A 23,678-nucleotide genomic window follows, 5' to 3' on the forward strand; every position below is an offset into this window, starting at 1 on the left:
AAACTTTTGGATAGCAAGACCCAACCTAAGACAGCAAGTCATAATTCATTCCCTAATTCAAATATGGGGTGTGGGGGGGGGTTGGTCATATTTCATATTCATAAGGGAGGGAAAAAAACCATATACAGAATTCCAGGCTAGTGGGTGCCGCTGCAAAGAAAGTGAAATCTTTCAAATGACAAAAGTTCAAGTGAATTTCAGAGAGGAAGAAGGAATAACGTTTAATTGACACTCCTTTTCTCTCCGATGCGTTGCCCTGTGACTCAAAGCTCTTCCTTCAGTCCTGGACAAGCCGGCAAAAATCCCTGCTTCTCCAAAACAGAAAGCACCTTTTCTGAGGAATCTACACACCATCAATACCTTTTTTTTCCTAAGACGAGAACCCATCAGCTTCCTGGAGGGGCTTCTGCTTTATTCCACCAAAATGCGTCCAAATCTCTATTCTAATCACACCGCCAGAAACCGAACACAAGCACAAACCTTTTCTGCATTAATGTTGGCACGACACTGAATGGAGGCTACATAACAATGGCAGCCAAACATCTCAATTTGTGCCTCTCCTCTCCCCCCCCCGCCACCCCCCCCCACTCAACCACTCTTCCACACACCTCTACACCAAGCCGCTTCCATCTCTCGGAGAGAGAGTTTCATTCTTTAAGTCTGTTATCATCTGCAAGAGATGCTTCTACCTAGATAGCCTTCCTCCCCCCCCCCTCCCCTTCCAATCCCTTGCTATTTTCTTTAAATTGTTTAAAACCTTTCTTTCTTTCTTTTTTCCTTGTGCCTCCTTACCTGAAGGGCATCTCCCACGACTGCAATTAACTGCCAAGATTTCATTGTTGGCTGCAAACTGCCTTCTCTTTCCTCGCCCGGAGAGAAGAAGGGAAGTAAGGAAAACCAGAAAACTGCCCCCACGTGCTGGTAATATAAATGAACACAGGCATCTGTCGGGTTCTATGCACGCTTGCTCTCTTCTTGATCCCCTCCCTCTGGTTTTTTTTTTTCCTTCTCTCTCTCTCTCTCTCTGTCTCTCCCTCCCTCCCTCTTCTCTTTCTCTCTCTCTCTCTCTCTCTCTCTCTCTCTCTCTCTCTCTCTCTCTCTCTCTCTCTCTCTTTCTCCCTGGTTGCCTTCACAATCTCTGTTCAGGTGTTATTGGATGCCCCTCTGCTGTTCTGCGGCTCCAGGAAAGACTCAACACAATAAGTAAAAACAAAGAGAGAAAGGGGATGACTGCCGAGAGAGAAGGAAGAAGGCAAGCAAAGCAAGGCCCAGGCTGAAGAGGCTTGGGATAAGCTGCCCCCCCCCTTCAACCCAAGATTAAATATGCATTAGAATTGTACATTCCTTCAGCAGAGTTTACCCCAAAGCACTGTCATCCATCTCTCACGGCTTGGTTCTCCTCTACCCTGGCTCAATCTGTCTCTGGCACGTGTGTGTTTCTTACTCTTTGGAGCATTAAATACGCACCACATGACACCATAGGGCACCTTGCATGGGCTTCCATGCCTTATGCTTGACAACCAATTCTAACTCATGAGTAATGAAATCTCTCCAGGCGCGATGGAAGCATCTCCAATTATTTATGCCACGTCTGCATCACTCAGAGCCTTTATGGGGTAGCCTGCCTGGCTCCCATTACACCAACTGGCATCGTACTTAGGTGTGAATCTAGCTGAGTTTAAAAATGTTTCTAATAATAATGCACGGGGGGGGGGGGGTAGGAGGAGGAGAGGATCCTTTGTAATACAGCTCCTTCTCTCTCTATGTTGTTTCAGCCATGCACACAGAGCACTGTTTATTTTACTCCCCAGTTCAGGAAATCCAAAGTACTCATTCATGTTTGATTTTGAGCAAAGACCAAGGACAATGCTATCTGAAGACATGGTAGGAGAAGAGAAAGTTAGAATTTGTGGCGTGGAAATCTTGATTTTGCTCCCTGGGTTCACATGCTTAGCAAAGAACAGACAGAGTGTTCTTTAGTTCCATCCTGTGTGGTCTTTATAACTACGTGCAAAGGTGAGAATAGATGAATCAATCATATTCGTTACCCAAATGGGCATTGGTGATTTTTCCCCCCCTCAAACTGAAAATCATTACAAAAAAAATATTGTGGGGACGGGACTTTGTCTAATGTCCTCTGTAGGCTGAAGCCTCTTCAACTACTGTGGCAAATGACCTTTTTTAGACTAAGAAGCAGGAAGACAGGTTCTGTGGCTTCCCTTTTTTTTCCTACTCTACATTGCAAATGAGTTTTGGGTGAGGCAGGTATTCCTAATGAGATCCAGTTCCTTTCCTGATACCCAGGCTGTGTGGGAAATGCATGTTTCAGAAGCAAAAAGGGCTGTGGTGCAACTGAAATGCTTAAAAGGAATAATCATTAAAAAAAATCCTCATTATGTTGTTTTATTGTCTTACAGACACCATGATGGCATCTTACGCTTCAGATGGCGTTATAGCAAGCATTCTCAATACATCAGTCTAGCTGGAATTGTCTTACAAGAAGAGTCAACAGTCCTATCTCTATTATGATATGATACTTATTTCCAGCAATAAACCAGCCACTTTTACACACTTTGCAAACAAGCCAGTCCATTAGAAAAGGAGTTAGTTTTCCGTTAAAAAGAATAGTGCCTTTAAGTTAATGAAAACTTGGAAAGAAGGAGAAAAGAATTATGATGGGAGGTGTAAGGGTAACTGGTTTCCTATCAACTATGATCATGATCATTTACCTATACCAACTTTATTTATTTTACAGGAAAATAGAAAGAATAATTAATATGACCTATCAAATTCCAGCTCATATGATTGAATTTGGATCACTTGAAGTTACCTGAAAATGACACGTCATGCTATCTACATATTTTTGCTCTATTGTTGTTATCAACGAAGAGCACTTTTGTTTTTGAGGGGCTACACAAAGAAGAGGGGGTCAATTTATTCTCCAAAGCACCGGAAGGCAGGACAAGAAACAATGGATGGAAACTAACCAAGGAGAGAAGCAGTCTAGAACTAAGGAGAAACTTCCTAACAGTGAGGACAATTAACCAGTGGAACAAATTGCTTTCAGACAGTGGAAAAGAGGATGTCCTATGGAGATATATTATGAATTCTGAACTTAAGATAAATTAATGCAGGGGACTATTTCTTCTTATTTCTTGTTTATTTATTGACTTTATACCAAGTTTTAGATATTGCCCTAGCTCTGAAAACATAGCATCAATAAAACCAGGAAGATAAATAACTAACTTTCACTTTTGGAAAAGAAAAATAAATATCCACAGAAGCCTTATCTACCATCTGTGGCTTGTTATTTGATGAAAATATAAATAAGAAATAAAAAAGAGTGACCAATTTTCCTAAATTGGTTTTACAAAAGATACTTGTTAAAGCACTGAAGAATTTTGTGAGAATGGACATAAAAAAGATGAACAGAAATCAGTCTAGGTTCTAGGACATTATTTGAAGCGACTAAAGATCAAGATTGTAAAAAGGAAGGAATATAAAGTTGGTTTGTTTGATTGAGGTTAAAATAGACATGTTACCTCTAGTAACCCTTAATAAACTTTTGCAATCAGGGCAGAACCAGGTGGGTTTAAGAACTGTTTATAGATATGAGATTGGATTTGGAAAAAAAGAGAAAAAAGAGATCATTTGTTGTATTAAGGAGGTGATAAATTAATAACATTCTTAATATTTGTTGTGATGGGGGGAGATATTTATTCTTTACAATATTCTTATTTTTTTCTTTCTTTCTTCACTTTCTATTGTTTCTCTTTATTCTGCTTTTAGTTGGTATTAGGGTTTTTTTAAAAAAATCTTTTTAATTGTAATTTTTAATAAACCTGCCATTAAAAAAAAGATCCACCATCTGTGGCACACAATGAAGCTTGTCATCTTCCCACTGTGCTACGTCCTTCAAATGGAACACTCTGGAATTCACTCATAAATGAGTTAGCTCGAGAAAAGCCCTTTCCTTTGCAGTTTTCTTTCACGCAAGTGCCCTATTTAAGCATTCCATTTGAGCTGCCATTAACAACTGAAAATAAACGGTAGATAGCTCAAGGTTGCCAGAGCAAGAATTCCTGAGCTGCTTCCCTCTGGCTTCAACTCTCACAAGATATGTAGAGTACCTCCTGTTTCACTACAATAAGACCTTTGCTCCAGGAAGGGGGTTAAACAACATTCTTGCTGATCCTCAGCTGGGCTTCCTCACCCGAGTTTAATAAAAAATGTTAATAATAAATCACGAACTATCTTGATACCGAAGAATGTCTTGGAGCAGGGGTCTTCAAACTTGGCCCTTTTTATGACTTGGGGACTTCAACTCCCAGAATTCCTCAGCCAGCCATCTTTGAAGACCCCTGTCTTGGAGACTTTGATAGTCTAAAGCCAAAGAAGGCTTGCTTCAGAGGTGTATCCTTCTGGCCAGTAAAGAAAAAAAAGAGAGAGAATCTAAGGCAGGGGTTCTCAACCTTGGCAACTTTAAGACTTGTGGACTTCAACTCCAAGAATTCCTCAACCAGCTTTGCTGGCTGAGGAATTCTTGGAGTTGAAGTCCACAAGTCTTAAAGTTGCCAAGGTTGAGAAACCCTGATCTAAGGTAAGATTGGTTGATGGAGAAGGCCTTAATTGGATGCAGGCGATGATAGGAAGCAAATACATCTGAATTCCTTCAGGCAAAAGGATACTTCATGAACACCAAACCCAAGCTTCTATTTTACTTTTTTTTTTGTTTTACTTTTTTCTTCATGAGCAGGTGGGCATAAATCAAAATTAAGCACTGGCCAACTAAAAATAGCTTATATAATGGACCCTTGGCAATTCTTTAACATAAAGATGGTACTAACATCTGCGGCTTTGTCCTATAATATTCTATTTTCACTTAAAATAATATTTTAGATATAATTAACTTATGAGCTACCTTTACTCCAAAAACTAAATCCAGTTTCCATAGAGGTCTCCCTTTATTTTATCCTTTCAACAGCAATCCTGTAAAGGAAGGTTAATTTGAGCTAGTGTGATCAGCTCAACATCACATAGTAAGCATTCATGTTGAAAATGGACTTGAATCTAGGCATCCCTGGTTGTGTTTGGGATAGTTGAGCAGGGGTGAAGTGGGGGTTGGACTAGAAGATCTCAAAAGATCCCTTCCAATTCTATTATTCTGTATTCTGTATATACTGCCTTGGGCAGAGAGTTGGACTGGAAGACCTCCAAGGTTCCTTCAGCCTTATGATTCTATTTCACTCTGGTGCAGTTAATTAATTATAGTTAAGAGAGTTAGAGGTAGCAACAAACACCATACACTCTCCCTATACTTCAGAGTTTTGTGGTTCCTTGAAGATATGACCCTGATCTTTTCCTACTCTTGGAAGAATAAATCACTATCAGAGATAAAAAGAGAGAACAGGAAATGCTTCCAGCATTCATCCCGAAAGCAAAATTGGCTCTCAAGAACATAGCAACATAGTTCTTCTCTGCATTGGAATGGAACCTAGTTGGATTCTTGTTCTCCTCTCTTGGGGCATTGTTTTTTTTCCTGTCTCTCCTTCGTTGTCTCCTACCTCACTGCATCTTATCTCTTCCAGTCTATCCATCTATGTTTCTGAGGAGACAAGTCTGGCTTCATTAGAATTAGCATTACTCAGCAACAGCCAAAGTCCACACTCATCTAACCCCTTTGAAATAACTCACCCTACTGCTTCTTCCTTTTGCCATTATGCCAACTCTCCCATCTAGGAGGTGACAGTGACAACAGGACGAACAAGGAAGGACACCTTGCAACAACTGCATTGTGAATTAGGCACAAAGGAAGAAGACGTATGTCCATGTGAAAAGATAACCAAACTGAAATGAGATTTGCAGGTCTGCCTTAGTTGCAGACATCAACGGAAGACCGGATTTCAAATGTGATGCAAATACATGCCTCCGACTTCTTCGTAATAGTAAGAATGTGGCCTTCCAGTCTTCTAAAGGCAACACAGGAACTGGAACTAACTGCTCTCCGAGAATAGGATGAGTCAATCAAAAGACGTCACAAGCTATGGAAAGGAAGGAAAAACTTTAGGCTATGGCAATGGCGCAGGGAGATCCTGGGCCATCTCCACAATCCAATTATACAGATTTGAAAATCTCAAAAAGAGCTTGCAAAAGCATGAATTTGAAAAGTTGGAACCTCGGCTTTGATGAAGTTGGAGCATTAAGGCAATTTAATCTGTCCAGCTGCCTTACTCCAAATGGGCCTCTCTGGGAAGAAAGGAGAGGAGAGAGAAAAGAGTAAAGGAGGGGAGAAGGAGGTAGGAAGGTTGGAGGAGAAGAAGAAAGGGGAGGAGAGTGGTGAAGGAGAGGAGAGGAAGAAGAGGGAAGTAGGGAAGAGAAGAAAGGGAGAAAGAAGATAAAGAAGAAGGAGTGTGGATACGGTGAAAGGGGAAAGGGGCGAGCAACACCAAAAGTCATGTGTGTGTATTTATTTCATTTTGTTAAAAGTATCTTGCATGTGAGTGTGGAGTGTGAGTATGTTAACATCTGATAAGTATTACGGTATATGTATAGGGGAGAGTTTGGAAAAATAATAATAATAATAATAATAATAATAATAATAATAATAATAATAATAATAAATCAAAGCCTTACCAGAAGTAATTCAGAATGTAGAGGCAAACCAGGGGGAGTTGGCAGTGAAGGAATCTAGCAGAGATATACAACTGTTCTCATTTGGAAACCAGGCACCTCTACCTCAGGAAGAACAAAACCCTCTAACTAAAGAAATAAAAGAATTGAAACAAAGAATAACTGAGCATCTAGAACAGCACAAAAACAATAGAATAAGGCTACCTGCATTGAAGCTTGTTCCAAAGAAACAGCTAGCACAAGCATTAAAAGATGCAAATATTGCAATATCAAGTATAAGCACCAATTCATTGCAAGAAACAAACCAACTAATGTACAGCACAGCTGCAGTTATAACAGAATACCTGGGGTGCAAAATCAACAAAGAAGAAAAACAAACAAACAGTGCACCAGAAAAATGGAAGGTTAGACTAGAAAATAAGATCAGCAAGTTAAGATCACATGCAAGCAAGCTAGAACAGATGAAAGAAAAGAAGCTGAAGAACAAGAAGACCAAAGAATACCTAATCAAGAAATACCACTTAGAAACAAGGAAGATCAAGGAAGCACTGGAAATAATAAAGCAACAAATAACAGCTATAGCCAGGAAAATCAGTAGATATGAAGCTCGAATTGCAAACTATAGGCAGAACCTCCAATTTCAATCCAATCAGAAACGTTTCTACCAATCCATCAATGGAGAAACTGCAAGGAATCAGTCAGTACCTGACAAGGAAGAAACAGTGCAGTTCTGGAAGCAGATATGGGATAACCCAAAGAAATACAACAAGGATGCGGCTTGGTTAAAAGAGGTGGATGCAAATAAAACAGAAGTTGAAATGAAAGAACTAGTAATAACAACAAAAATGGTAGAAAAAAGAGCAAAGAAAATCAAAAATTGGTCAGCACCAGGTGAAGATGAACTGCATGGGTTTTGGTTGAAACATCTAACTGTTATACACCCACTCATTGCCAAGCAGTTCAACAATATACTACAAGGAGGAGAAATTGAAAAGTGGCTAACAACTGGGAAAACCTACCTAATAATGAAAAATCCAGCAAAAGGGGCAACACCAGGTAACTACAGGCCAATTACCTGCTTACCAACAACTTTCAAATTACTAACTGGTGTGGTAGCTGATGCAGTACAACAGCATCTAGTTGAAAACAATCTCTTTCCACCTGAGCAGAAAGGAAACCGCCCCAATAGCAGAGGAACAAAAGATCAACTCCTAATAGACAAAATGATCTTGGAAAACTGCAAGAGAAGGAAGACCAACCTGAATGTGGCATGGATTGACTACAAAAAGGCATTTGACTCTCTGCCACATGATTGGATAATAAAGTGCCTAGAAATAACAGGAGTCAGTAGAAACATCAGAAAATTTGTGCAAAGATCGATGGCACAATGGAAGACACAGTTGCAGATCAATGGTGAGAGGCTGGGAGAGGTTAATATCAAGAGAGGAATATTTCAAGGAGATTCATTATCACCATTACTATTTGTTATTGCACTGTTTCCTCTGTCAACAATACTGAATAACTCAGGACATGGCTATCAAACATCAAAAACATCTGCCAGACTATCCCACCTCCTTTACATGGATGATCTGAAGCTGTATGGAAAAACATCATCTGAAATAGAATCGCTGCTCAACACTGTCCGTATATATAGCCAAGATATTGTAATGGAGTTTGGCTTGGACAAATGTGCCACACTTACTATCAAACAAGGAAAAATAGTGAAAACTGAAGGAATCAAGATGCCCCACGAAAATAACATTAAGAGTCTGGATGAGGAAGAGTACTACAAATACTTGGGTATCCTTCAAGCTGACAACATCAAGCACACTGAAGTCAAGAAAAAGATTAGAGGTGAATACATCAAGAGAGTGAAGAAGATCTTAAAATCCAAACTCAATGGAGGAAATACCATAAAGGCAATCAACACCTGGGCAATCCCAGTCATTAGGTACACAGCTGGAATAGTGGACTGGACTCAAGCAGAACTAAAAGCAATGGATAGGCAGACCAGAAAAATAATGACAATGAATCATGCCCTTCATCCACGCAGTGACATTGATAGACTTTATCTACCAAGGCAAATAGGTGGGCGTGGAATGCTACAAGTACATCAGATGGTTGAAGAAGAAAAAATGGCTTTGGAAGAATATCTGAAGAACAATGATGAAGATGCACTGAAATTAGTATATCAGGAAGGCTTACTAACTACTGGAGAGACCAAACTGGCCTACAAGAAAGACCAAATGAAGAACAGAATAGAGGCATGGGAAGACAAAGCACTACATGGCCAATACATGAAAAAAATAGCTGGGAAAGCAGATAATAATAAAACCTGGCAATGGCTAAGAGCAGGAAAATTGAAGAAAGAGACCGAGGGACTAATTCTGGCTGCACAAGACCAAGCCTTAAGGACAAATGCATACAAAGTCAAAATTGAGAAGACAGCAACAGACAGTAAGTGCCGCCTATGCAAAGAAGCTGAAGAAACAGTGGACCACTTGGTAAGCTGTTGCAAGAAGATTGCACAGACTGATTACAAGCAGCGGCATGACAAAGTAGCAACAATGGTGCATTGGAAGATCTGCAAAAAATATCATTTGCCTGTAAGCAAAAACTGGTGGGATCATAAAATAGAGAAAGTCATAGAAAATGATAAAATTAAACTGCTCTGGGACTTCAGAATTCAAACAGACAAGCACCTGCAACATAACACCCCAGACTTAACAATTGTCGATAAGAAAGACAAAAAAGTCTGGATAGTGGATGTGGCAGTGCCTGGAGATAGCAGAATAGAAGAGAAAGAACTGGAGAAGATAACAAAATACAAAGACCTACAAATAGAAATAGAAAGACTGTGGCAAAAGCAAGCAAGGGTAGTACCAATAGTCATAGGCTCCTTGGGTGCAATCCCAAAACAACTGGAGCACCACTTGAACACCATTGGCATTGACAAATTCGCTATTAGTCAATTGCAAAAGGCGCCTTATTAGGAACTGCTTCCATCCTGCGACGATATCTGTAATACCATCAAACATCCACATCTGCCTATCCCAGGTCCTGGGTAAGGACTCGATAGGTAGACAAAATGCCAAATCCAGTCTGAACATCTGGCTGACTGTGCGATGATCGATAATAATAATAATAATAAAAAGAAAATGGACCTCTCTGAAACTTCCTATCAGCCCCTGATTCAAAGTAAGGAGGTTACTTTGTGGGAAGGTTTGCTTCAACCCAAGGTCTTGCTTTGAGGGGGGGGGAGCGCTTTGATTGACTGATGTTCTGCCAAAGTGAAATGCCCCTTTGAAAACCTGTCCCACTCTGTTAACCGACTTCATGCCTTGAGCATGCATAGAACAGAACACCTAATCCAGTCCATCCACCCTTGAGAAGAAAGTTCTGCTGTATAAACACCGAAGGAGAATCGTTTTGGGACAAACACACTTTCTTTTTGAAGGGCATATTTCATATTTAAGGACACTTACTTTGCAAATGCCTGCTGACACCAAAAAAGGTCAAAATACCTGGAGACTTCCTAGCAGGAATAGCATATACGGTAGCTACTGGCATGAGACATGATATCTGTGTTCCAATATTTGAGGGGGTCTCACAGAGAGGATAGGGTCAACCTATTTTCCAGAGCACCTGAAGGCCAGACAAGGAATAACAGATGGAAACTGATCAAGGAGAGATTCAACCTAGAAATAAGGAGAAATTTCCTGACAGTGAGAACAATCAAGCAATGGAACAGTTTGCCTCCAGATGTTGTGGGAGCTTCATCTCTGGAAGCTTTCAGGAAGAGACTGGACTGCCATCTATCATAAATGGTGCAGGGACTCCTGCTTGAGCAGGGGGCTGGACTAGATGACCTACAAGGTCCCTTCCAACCATTCTATTCTATTCTATTCTATTCTATTCTATTCTATTCTATTCTATTCTATTCATTCTATTCTATTCTATTTTCTATTCTATTTTCTATTCTGTTCTATTCTATTCTATTTTCTATTTTATTCTATTTATTCTATTCTATTCTATTTTCTATTTTATTTTCTATTCTGTTCTATTCTATTCTATTTTCTATTCTATTCTATTTATTCTATTCTATTCTATTTTCTATTCTCTTCTATTCTATTCTATTTTCTATTCTATTCTATTCATTCTATTCTATTCTATTTTCTATTCTATTTTCTATTCTGTTCTATTCTATTCTATTTTCTATTCTATTCTATTCTATTTTCTATTTTATTCTATTTATTCTATTCTATTCTATTTTCTATTCTATTTTCTATTCTGTTCTATTCTATTCTATTTTCTATTCTATTCTATTTATTCTATTCTATTCTATTCTATTTTCTATTCTATTTTCTATTCTGTTCTATTCTATTCTATTTTCTATTCTATTCTATTCATTCTATTCTATTTTCTATTCTATTTTCTATTCTATTTTCTATTCTGTTCTATTCTATTCTATTTTCTATTCTATTCTATTCATTCTATTCTATTTTCTATTCTATTTTCTGTTCTATTTTCTGTTCTATTCTATTTTCTGTTCTGTTCTATTCTATTCTATTCTATTCTATTCTATTCTATTCTATTCTATTCTATTCTATTCCATTCCATTCCATTCCATTCTATTCTTATTTGAGAAGCACCTGCCATTATCTTATATGTTATTTGCAATGGAGTCCCTCATTGTTATAGCTAAACCTTGAGAAAATGCAGCCACCAGAGGACAGATGTTCTAACCATCATCCCAGGGCAGAAATAGAGAATATACAACTACAGATTTCCATATAGTCATGCTCCAAAGGGACTCGACAGCAAGAGTGTTCAGGTAGTTCTTGATTTACAACAGTTCATTTAGTGACTGTTTAAAGTTACAACAGCACTGAAAAAAAATGACATGATTGTTTTTCACTTACAACTGTTGCAGCATCCCCAGGGTCACGTGATCAAAATCGGAACACTTGGCAACCGAATCATATTTATGACGGTTGCAGCATCCCAGGATCGGGTGATCATCATTTGTGATCTTCTGACAAGCAAAGTCCATGGGGAAGCCAAATTCACTTAACAACCGGGTTACCAACTTAACAAGCAAGGTCGTAAAATGGGGCAAAAATGACTCAACAAAGGTTTCACTTGGCAACAGAAATTTTGGGGTCAACTGTGGTCGTAAACCGAGGACTGCCTTTACACGCTGATAAGGCTTCCCAAATGGGTCTGAGTTAGGGGTCAAGTGAAACAAGTGATGAGGGAAAAATATATAAATCTTGAGGCTGATTATTGATCCCTGCATCCTTGCTGAATCTGACAGTTTGACTATGAATTAAATTTTTGCTGTGAACTGTCCCTCACGGTAGCAGTAATGATAGCAAGGTGCTACCCCATTGGTTGATTTTCACGTGCGGCGACCTTATATTCGTTCTGCGTGTCGAACGGCTGATCAACTCAAACAATTCTTCCCATTCAGAAAAAAAGATCTGGTATTAGTAACACATTTATGGAACAAACACATGGGGGCTCTCTATCCCTAAAGGATTGGAGCCAAAATGATTCCTATCTACACTCCACCTAATGATCCCACAGTATTATAGGAGGCGAGTCTAATGAAGCATACTGTATTGCAAACATTATCATGTGATTTATGACAAACACGCTCTGGCTTATTCCGAAATGGATTACAGTGGATGTGTGTGGGTCTGGAAGACATCACTGCTTTGTGACAAATCAAATCAATCACACGTTACTGGGGTGCTTTCTGGAAAAAGCTCTGTTTTAGGACATCGGCTATTAACACATTTGCTGTACATGCATTTGTGGTTCCCCCCCCACACACCTTTGTTTTAACTGGGCATGCTTCAGGGAAATTAACATGTTTTGATGCATTTAAATAAATATAAGGAACGGTTGCTGGAATTGGGTATGTCTAGTTTAACGAAGAGAAGGATGAGGGGGGACATGATAGCAGTCTTCCTATATCTCAGGGGCTGCCCCAAAGAAGAGGGAGTCAAGCTGTTCTCCAAAGTGCCTGAAGGCAGGACAAGAAGCAACGGATGGAAACTAATTGAGGAGAGAAGCAACCTAGAACTAAGGAGAACCTTCCTGACAGTTAGAGCAATTAACCAGTGGAACAACCTGCCTCCAGAAGTGGTGAATGCTCCAACACTGCAAGTTTTTAAGAAGAGACTGGACAGCCATTTGTCTGAAATGGTGTAGGGTTTCCTGCCTGAGCAGGGGGTTGGACTCGATGACCTCCAAGGTCCCTTCCAACTTTATTACTATTACTACTACTAAATATTTGTTAAATAATTGAGCCTATTGCTACATACGATCATATACATGCCAGGCCTTATGGTCTAGATCAGGGTTTCTCACACCTGGCAACTTTAAGATGCATGGACTTCAACTCCCAGCATTCTGTGCTGGCTGGGGAATTCTGGGAGTTGAAGTCCATGCATCTTAAAAGTTGCCAAGATTGAGAAATGCTGATCTAGAGACATGGAAATGGAGTTAGGGACAACGTAACAGACAGTCACCCTTCACCTGAAGCCAAGCAGGAATCAGAAACACAATAGTGATGCCTTAACCGTGATCATGCTTTTTCACCTCATGACTGTAGTGTTAGCCTGTAACCTTAACCAAATATTTTGTATCTACTGATCACCTGGATTTTTTTACAGCCCAGATCAAGGAGCCCTAGGTAAGCAGCAGTCTACAGAAAAGGGAGTTATAGCTTCTAGAAATGAACTCATCTGGCAGAGTGCTTTGGAAATGAGAGTGAGATGGGATGGAATTACGATCCTGGCCTGATAGGGCTGTGAGGCTGCAGGTTGCTCACCCACTGTGCTCAGCAACAGGGAAAGGAGGGAGATGGAAAGCAATTGGCTAAGCTTGCTACAGATGTTCTCCCCCAAAAGGAGAACAAAAAGAAAAGGGAATTCATTGAACAGAAGGGCAAAAGGGAATTCATTGAAAAGAATAGGCAAAGTGAGTCCATCTCTCCTTCCTTATGCAGGGAGAAAATATGAAACATCTAACATTCCTTAAAAGGATTGCATGAAACTGAAGACTATATGGAATAAATCAGTGTGTCTTTTTTGGGGGGGGTAAGTCAAAAGGTGCAGCACAGAGCAGCACCCCTATTCAAAAACTATGATTTAATTACATATTTCATTTCATTAGAATTAAATCAGATGAATGCAGCTAACAAAGTTATTTATTAAAGTGTTCAAGTTTTCCTCCCTCTTTCTTCTGAGTATATTAAAAACAAAAATCTTTTTTTTTAATGAAGTCTGGAGTTTCTGATGATGTATTCCTGCCTCGTTGTAGAATTTCCACATTTTAATACAGGTCATTATGGCAAACTCTGCCCACAGAAAAAATTAAATACCATAAATAAAGAGACACAATTCTGATTCTCATCTTCCCAATATATGCAAAAGCCAGTTGTGGTCTTTTTGGGCAAGTGTCAGCAGCAAATGGAAAGGGGAAAAAAATCATAAATGCCAAATCACATTAAAATTGCCATTTATGGGGTCTGAAAAACAGAATCGAATCGAATCGAATAGAATCGAATCGAATCGAATAGAATAGAATAGAATAGAACAGAATAGAACAGAACAGAATAGAAATAGAAATAGAATAGAATAGAATAGAATAGAACAGAACCGAATAGAATAGAACAGAACAGAATAGAATAGAATAGAATAGAATAGAATAGAAATAGAAATAGAATAGAATAGAATAGAATAGAATAGAACAGAACAGAACAGAACAGAAATAGAAATAGAATAGAATAGAATAGAACAGAACAGAACAGAACAGAACAGAACAGAACAGAAATAGAATAGAATAGAATAGAATAGAATAGAATAGAATAGAATAGAATAGAATAGAATAGAATTATGGGATAGAATAGAATTATGGGATAGAATAGAATAGAAGGGACACCATGTCACAGTGAGTAAATGGCTTTTCTCTAATTGGGTGGAGAGTGGCTCCTTTCATCTTAATTGTGTTTTAAACTGAAATCAATGTTAAATTAGATGAACGGCAGATTCTTCACAACCAAAGAACTGAATTGTTTCCAAGAAACAATTGGAAAAGATAACAAAGAGACACCTTTATTTGTGTATATGCGAGTGAGTGATTGTTTAACGCCACATTCCCAGGTACGTCATATTGCATGTGTAAATGTAGCGACTGTCAGATTATCTGAACTTTTTACATGTATTTTATAAACAGTGACATATTGCTTCTTACAATAACCAAACAGGCCAAGTACCAAAACCTAATTAAGATGCTAATCAATGTGGAAGTTTAAAACTGCTTTCATGTCAGATGCAACTAAACGTAGACTTAGATGTGCCCTCAGAAATAGTAACACAATCCCATACACAAAATGATTTCTGATTCAATTGAGGGAAGATTTCAAGTGAAAAATATAAGCTGAAAATGCTGAATTTGTTTTGTTTTGTTTTTTAAAAAAGCAAAGAGGTAGTTAATTAAAGAACAAAACCTGTTTCTTTTGGACTTCAGTGCTAATTATAACAATAAAAGGCCACCCCTTCCTCAAAGAAAAAGAAAGTCACCAATGTTCTCTCACACAAAACTCAGAACTAGAAAGCAGATTCCTACTTTGAACTATGGTGTTGGAGAAGACTCCTGCGAGTCCCCTGGACTGCAAGGCGATCAAACTGGTCAGTCCTCGAGGAGATCCACCCTGACTGCTCTTTAGAAGGCCAGATCCTGAAGCTGAAACTCAAATGCTTTGGCCACCTAATGAGAAGGAAGGACTCACTGGAGAAGAGCCTGATGCTGGGAAAGATTGAGGGCAGGAGAAGAAAGGGATGACAGAGAATGAGGTGGCTGGATGGAGTCACTGAAGCAGCAGGCGTGAGCTTCAATGGACTCCAGATGGCAGAGGACAGGAAGGCCTGGAGGAACATTGTCTGTGGGGTCGCAATGGGTTGGACACGACTTCGCAGCTAACAACAACACACTTAAAATAACAGGGTCACTTGTATCTAAAAATTAAAAAAAAAATGCAAATAAAACTGGTCAGATAAATTGATCATCCAACCCCAGATTGGACTGATACTTTCTCCGTGTGATGAGGATAACAGTTGATTCCCCACCCCCCAAGGTACTCATTTTGTTTCTCTTAAAATCCCAAATCATTAAAGGCCTGTTTTAAAATCTGTCTCTGCCTGCTCCAAAAGAATTGAGATACCAATCACTGCAGCCTTATAAAGGTGGCAAATTAAAAGTGTGGCTTCAACTCAAGAAAAGTTTCCTAATTCTGCTGCAATTGGATTGCCACGTTTGCAAGAAAGGATTAGGCGAGACATGATAGAAGTGTTTCAATATCTCAGGGGCTGCCCCAAAGAAGAGGGAGTCAAGCTATTCTCCAAAGCACCTGAAGGCAGGACAAGAAGCAAAGGATGGAAACTAATCAAGGAGAGAAGCAACCTAGAACTAAGGAGGAATTTCCTGATAGAACAATAAGCCAGAAGAACTGCTTACCTTCAGAAATTGTGGGTGCTCCATCACTGGAGACTTTTAAGAAGAGATTGAACAACCATTTCTCTGGAATGGTAAAATGTCTCCTGCTTGTGCAGGGGGCTGGAGTAGAACACCTCCAAGTTCCCTTCCAACTCTGTTATTCTGTTCAACCTGAGAACTCTAGCTGGCTGAGAACCATGGGATCTGACTTAGCATATTTTCTGTTATTTGGCTCTATCGCTAAACCATGGCTGTCAGGAAGGAACGCAGAGGAAAGCTTAAGGATCACTCACTTAAAAGCAAGGCATGATTCCGTATTACATGCATTCCCACTCACAGAGTTTTAGCCTCAGTGCTAAACTCAGAATGTGTGCAAATGTATTAGATTGAAAGGCCATATCTATCAGTCAGATAATAGACAACCTAGTTAATAACTCTGCTCTGGCTGGCAATTTACAAATGCTATCAGATAAAAGCTGTTAATGTATATGTGTTCCAAGTTATAAAACAATGGCAGAGAATTATATATATATATTTCTCTTGTTGCTTTATCTATGATTTGCTGTTTCCAGATGTATGCAATAAGGTGTATTTCCATGTCTCAAAAGGGAATCAGGCGTGGGTCAATAACAAGATAGATAAATTAGAAGATGAACACAGTACCTTTATGCTATAAATACTTGGAGTTGAAGTTTCATTTAACTATCTTGATAGCAATGTTCTCTGCACTCAATAATATTGCCATAAATCACCAACGAAGATTGCTCATTGTTTAGGAAACACAATTGTTATTATATAGTGCAGCGGTTCTCAACCTATGGGTCGCGACCCCATTTGGGGTCGATCGACCATTTTACGGGGGTCACGAAACAACGCGATCCGCCATTCCCCCCCAGGGGGCGGCACCATGCATGCGCACCGTGCATGGGGGCGCCGCCTCGCATGCACGCCACGCATGGGGGCTGGCACCGCGCATGCGTGCCGCGCATGGGGGCGGCACCGCGCATGCACACCGCACGTGGGGCGGCACCACACAGGCGCGGCGCGCATGGGGAGCACCGCGCAGGCATGCCACGCATGGGGGCACTGCGCAGGTACACCGCGCATGGGGGCACTGCGCAGGCGCACCGCGCATGGGGGCACCGCGCAGGTGCACCGTGCATGGGGGGCACCACGCAGGTGCGCCACGCATGGGAGGGCACCGCGCAGGCGCGCCGCGCATGGGGGGGACCACGCAGGTGCGCTGCGCATGGGGGGCACCGCGCAGGCGCGCCGCGCATGGGGGGCACCGCGCAGGCGCAGCGTGCCACGCAGGCGCGGCGCGTTCGTGTGACGGGGTCGCCGTCACACGAAGATTGAGAATCGCTGATATAGTGGGAGTAATTATATCCAGGAGGACCTGCTATGGGTTAAACAGGGATGCATCAAAAGAGGATCTGCATGACATATCAACATACATGTGCAACACACATGGAACAAACAACCAAAGTAATCCCACAGTTCATTTGCCTACCAATATAAAAACTTTTGTGTTGTCTTCTACTACAAAGTTCAGTGGGCCTACGTCTCTTGCATGTTTAAAGCAAATTCCTGAGACTTAGAGCATTGGAAAGAGTATCATCAAGCAGAAACACAAGAACACACTTCACTATATAAAATGCTTCCTTACGATCAAATAAAACCCATTGGTAGCCTCATACTGCAATGAACAAGAACATACATTCAATTCCACAGCTATTAAGATTGTTGGCAGAGCAGGTACAAAGATAGCCAGGGAAATGATTGAAGTCTGGGAAATGGGCCCTTTGTCAGTCAACTGGAGTGCTGATTCACCACCAGTTTATCAGGTACCTAGGAGCCAAGGGTGCAGCAGCCTAAGGAAACAACAGCCAGCAGCTTACTAGCTAGCTATCAATACCCCAACCAACCAATAGGAAATCACACCCAACCAGGCTCCACATAAATATGATGCACAGAATAACCCAAAGGACACATTCCGTAGAGAGAAGTTCCCTGAGGATGGGCCCCAGCACGTCCCAAAGTTCAGAAGACTAATCCCCTGGTCCCACTGACTGACCTATATTGGATCCTGCAATATTATCCCTGGATACAAATATTTCCCTTCATTTATCAAATAAAACTATGTATATTTACTGTTTTCCACTACTGGATGAATTCGTTTTTAAAAGAGTGGTTTCCATTGACATTGTAATTATTCCTCCAATAATTAAAAACTTATTAAAAAAATAAAAGCAGAAATAAATCAAACTGAGAAGAAAAGAAAGAGAAAGAAAGAAAGAAAGAAAGAAAGAAAGAAAGAAAGAAAGAAAGAAAGAAAGAAAGAAAGAAAGAAAGAAAGAAAGAAAGAGAATTTAGAAATTTACAATTAATTTTAAAAATTAACTGTAACAGAACTGAATATCCTCATTCATAGGCAAAATTCAGATAAGGAAAAGAGCCCTCTGAAATTAAAACAGGCATCAAACACAGGGAGATGCCTTTGTTGCACTGCACAACTCTTGAATTAGGATATCACAGTATATCTAGTCACATTTAAACTGTACATACACAAAAATATAGGACAAGATAAAAGCTGCATCATTCAGTAATATGTGAGAGAAACTGATTAAAACTGAGAAGTGACAAAAAGAAAAGATGTTATATGCAGCATTCAAGGCCTGATTGAATAAAAAGATCATTGCTGTGATCTAAAGTAACAAACAAGTTCAATTCTCTTGGGAGGATTATAAGCCATCTTATTCTAGGTCACCCTATACCAGTGGTGGTGAACCTATGGCACGGGTGCCAGAGGCGGCACTCAGAGCCCCCTCTGTGGGCACAGGCACCGTCGCCCCAGTCCTAGGCCTTCAGCTGGGTTTTATAAAACCTTTTCGCCTTAGGCCTCTGCTGTCATGTACAAAAAAAAAAAGGTTCAATCAATCAATCAATTTCAACTTCTCATAGGGAAAAAAAAGATCTTGCAAAGTTGGAATTGATTGATTGAACTTTTTAGTCCCACCCAGTCTGTCGTTACTACTGCAGCCATACCCACCTAATGGGCTACACCCACCCGGCACCCGACAATGCATAAATGGGTCTTGGGTTGCAGTTTGGGCACTCGGTCTCTAAAAGGTTCTCCATCACTGCCCTATACACTTGATTTATTTATTGTATTTTTAACCCATCACATAACCAGGATGCTCATTTTGCATCTGTGGCGCAGGATTCTCCACTTGGGCAGATTGTGATTTTTGAAGAGCAACACTTCTTCTTTTTCTTCTTTTTTTTTAATCTAATACCATTTAGGTCTGATGGAAAGATTTGGAATTCTGAGAAGAGGCTAAAGGCACGCTCAGAAATGTCTGAAATCAACATGAGCACAATAATTGTCAAGGTAACTCTGGCCTTTAAAATAAGTATCAGCTTAGCAGAAGGCCTCAAATCTCCACAGTTCACCTGTCTCTAAATTTTCTGGGAAGTAGCCATGTTTCCAAACAATCATGGATGCCAATTATCTCTTCTCCAACCCTCCAAAATAATAAGATAAAAATAAAAATGCCCTTTTGGCCTATAGAAATTTTGTGGTTCTCCTGGGAATAAAAATAATGCAAGAGGTGGTATTTTGTTTTTGCCAGGTTAGCACTGAATTTTTAAATTATGTGAACAAAATCTGTGTACTTGTGGAAGACTTGTGGAATCCAACTGTTTTGGCAAACAGACCAAGAGCTTTCTTCAAAGCTTTTAAGCCTTCCCTTTGGTTGTTAAATAGTTCTGTACAAATCTGCCTACAACTGATCAATTATCATTACAGGTATTAAGACAATGGGGTTTAGCATGTTTTGAAAGAAAAACTGTTGAAATTCTAAAAGTGGCAGAACATATAATTAAACTGAGATTCTAAAATGGTCAGAGTGTAATAAAATATCTTCTATTCAAGTAAAACTTTATCTAAGGTTTTTTGAAGGCAACTGAGAAGGTCAAGAAAGATAACTACTTCTAAAGAGGTCATGAAATGTTAGCACCAGTGTAAGCAGCTACACTATTTTCAAAAACTAAGTTCAGATTAATTTGGTGTCCAGATACACAAATAGTTCATATATTAGTACATACAAGCTTTCATATGTCGTATTGTTTTCATAGTTTGATAAATGCAAATAAAAAGTCTGACATGAACATTGTGCAGTATGTCATAAATAATTAGTGATCATCTTTGTTCAGAATAACAGAGGGCTTGTAAAGAGGTCACCCATGTGAATTTCCTAGTTTATTGCTGCTGTTTCCAAAAAGATATATTAAAGTAAATATGGAAGAATATGGACAATAAAGCTGCATCTCCAATATCTGAGCCCCAGACTATTAAAATAAGCTGGGAACAGCAGTGATATAATTTGAGTTGAGGAAATTTGGGCTATAAGTTTAAAAGGCTCTAGGGAAGTCATAAAATGTATTTAAACACCTGGATGGCAGGAGGAACAAGAAATATTAGGAGAAGGATGCTGACAAAATTTCCAAGTGTTTTTGCTGCCCATAGAAGCATCCACGCTTCTAATTTACAGGTACGACAATTACAGAATTGTTCTGCGATTCAACTATGTTTGCAAACCTATTGTGATGGTGTGGGCTTTTGGCTTCCACCAGGATGTTTTATCAATGCTGTGCATAGTTAAAAGCAAGTAATGATGCCTAGTTGGCAAGCAGAACTAACTGGATATAAAATAGAGACAAATTCTGAAGGAATCAAAGCTGGGGGGTGGGGAACCATGTCAGGAAATCCTATGGAGATGAAAGAGATCCTGGCAAAATGCTTTCTGATAGGCTCCAACTTACAAATGTTGATCCACAGCGGTCTTACGTGTTGGGATGTGAATGTTCTTCCTTTTCTCAATTCCGTTGTAATCTGTGAAAATGCTTTATCCGCAGGCCAGTTATGAATTTCAAAAATGTTTCATCAGGAAAGTGGTTTAAAAGTAATAAGGAGGAAGACAGGAGTAATCATGGACTGTGTAAAATTTAAATGTACTGACAAAGAATTAAAGGGATTTAAATTTAAATTTAACACAGAAGTAGTTGGTCGCAGAAGGCTCTTAGATTGGAGATGAAAGGTGAAAGCGGAAGCAGTAGGCTTCGTCCCATATTTGGGTAGACCAGTTGCTCTGGTAGACTGGTCTCACCGGAAGACATTCATGGATCTAGACCTGTACGAGACCTGATTTTATTGTAAGGCGCATCAACAGAGGGATAGTATCAAGATCAAGTGAAGTCATACTACTGCATTATACTGCGCTGGTAAGACTATACATGGAACTGCATCCAGTTCTGGTCACCACAATGAAAAAAAAAAGATGTTGAGATCCTAGAAAGAGTTCAGAGAAGAGCAATGAAGATGATGAAGGGTCTGGAGCCAGACTATAGGATGAACAATTGAGGAAAGTAGGTATGTCTAACAAACAGAAGGACTAGGAGTGGCATGACAGCAGACTTCCAATATTTGAGAAGTTGTCACAGGGAAGAGGGCAAGAAAAAAAAAATAATGGATGCAAGCTTGTCAAAGAGAGAAGCAACCTAGAACTAAGGAGAAATTCCTGACAGTGAGAAGAAGTGGAACAGCTTGCCTCCAGAAGTTCTGGGGGCTCCATCATTGGAGGTTTTCAAGAACAGATTGGGTAGACATTTGTCCCAAATGGTATAACCTGCTTGAGCAGGGGTTGGGACTATAAGGCCTTTCCCGTCCTGTTATATTATGATATTATAAGACTTATTCAATATTAGATGAGAGTGGGAGAGGGAGAGAGAGAGAGAGAGAGAGAGAGAGAGAGAGAGAGAGAGAGAGAGAGAGAGAGAAAGACTAATAAATAAATAAATAAATATTATTAACATTGGCCACACAGTCAGCCACATGTTTACACTGGCATTATTCTCCACCTATCAAGTCCTTCCCAAGGATCTAGTAAAGGTACACCTTGTTGTTTGATGGTATTAATGATAGTGTTGTTGCAGGATGTAAGCAGTTCCAAGGAAAGCTGTCTTTTACAATTGACTGGTGGTGATTTTGTTAATGTTTCAATGACGTTCCAAATGTTTTTGGGATTGCACCTATGGTGCCTATTACTAGTGTTATTGTCTTTGCTCTTTTTTGCCAGGGCCTTTGGCAAAGGGTTTTGAATTTTGTGATTCTCCAGTTCTTTCTCTTCCATTCTGCTTTCTCCATGTACTGCAACTTCCACTACTCAGACTCTTTTTTTTTTTTGGTCTTTCTTATCAATCTGAAGTCATATTTGAAGCGTTCTGTAACAGGAACAGAATTATTGAGTCCCAGAGTATTTGGGCTTCTTCATTTTATTTTACTTTGTCTATTTTACAGCCCCACCAAATTCTTGCTTGCAGGCAAATGCTATTCCTTGTAAATCTTCCAATGCACCGTTGTTGCTACTTTGTCGTGCTATTGTTTCTGATCAATCTATGCAATGTTCTTCCAGCCCGTATCTAAGTGATGCAATGTTTCTTTACCTTCTTTGCAGAGGGGGCATTTGCTATCCGGTGCTGTCTTCTCAATTCTTGCTTTGTATATGTTGTTCTTAAACCTCTGGATTTCTTATTTGATTGAAATTGGAGATTCTGCCTTTAGTGTGCAATTTGAGCGTATCTACTGATCTTCTAGCTATAGCAGATATTTGCTAGCTTATTATTTCCGGTATAGGTGGTCCTTGACTTATGACCACAACTGAGCTCAAAATTTATGTTGCTAAGCAAGACATTTGTCAAGTGAGTTGTCACGGCCTGCCTTGCCATAGATGTTAAATGAATCAGTTGTTAACTGATTAACAGTAACATGGTTGTTAAATGAATCTGTTTTCCCCATTGACTTTGCTTGTCAGAAGGTCGTAAAAGGAGATCACGTGACCCCAGGGGGACACTGCAACCGTCATAAATACGAGTCAGTTGCCAAATGTCTAAATTTTGATCACATGACTATGGGGATGCTGCAACAGTCGTAAGTGTAAAAAATGATCATAAGTCACTTTTTTCAGCACTATTGTAACTTTGAACAGTCACTAAATAAACAGTTGTAATTGAGGACTACCTGCATTTCCTTGATTTTCCTGGTTTCTGGATAATAGTTTTTAATCAGGTATTCTTTGGTCTTCTTGTTCTTAATCTCTTTCATCTGTTCTAGCTTACTTCCACCTGGCCTTAGCCTGCTGATCTTATTTACCAGCCCGATTTCCCATTTTGGTGACACACCAAAGCTTCTTTTCTTGCTTTGTTGATTCTGCATCTCAAGAATTCAGGGATAACTGCAGCCATGCTGTATGTATAGAGAAGCAAATCTGCAAACAGAAATGTTTAAGACTCCGCAAAACTAGGGAAGCCCACCAAATCTCAAAAATGCTTTTCAATCTCTCTGAAACAATTGATTCTGAACAGGCTCAAATATTCAGTCCTAAGAATGGCACTGAAGAACAGATCCAGAAGTGAAATATTTGCAACTCAATAAGATTTACCTCTTTGAAGTTTGGAAAGTCACTAACATCATTTGAATG

The 23,678-nt window shown here is 39.7% G+C and overlaps 1 protein-coding gene across 10 annotated transcripts in view; it reads right to left on the minus strand.

The window, feature by feature from the left end:
• The window catches only part of RBFOX1 (RNA binding fox-1 homolog 1), a 1,591,566-nt gene that overhangs the window by 852,916 nt on the left and 714,972 nt on the right, over positions 1–23,678 (minus strand). For 2 of the 10 annotated variants that reach the window (XM_039349799.1, XM_039349796.1), the window contains exon 1: positions 793–972. The exons of 7 other annotated variants lie outside the window; for them this stretch is intronic. In XM_039349799.1, coding sequence (XP_039205733.1) covers positions 793–837 — 45 coding nt within the window. In that variant the 5' untranslated portion in view covers positions 838–972. Of the gene's footprint in view, positions 1–360; positions 478–792; positions 973–23,678 lie in introns of those variants that run through there. One more of the 10 variants, XM_039349797.1, reaches the window with a different exon arrangement.

This window comes from Crotalus tigris, unplaced genomic scaffold (assembly GCF_016545835.1).
Source record: "Crotalus tigris isolate CLP2741 ecotype Arizona unplaced genomic scaffold, ASM1654583v1 scf7180000018301.7375997, whole genome shotgun sequence".
Lineage (NCBI taxonomy): Eukaryota > Metazoa > Chordata > Lepidosauria > Squamata > Viperidae > Crotalus > Crotalus tigris.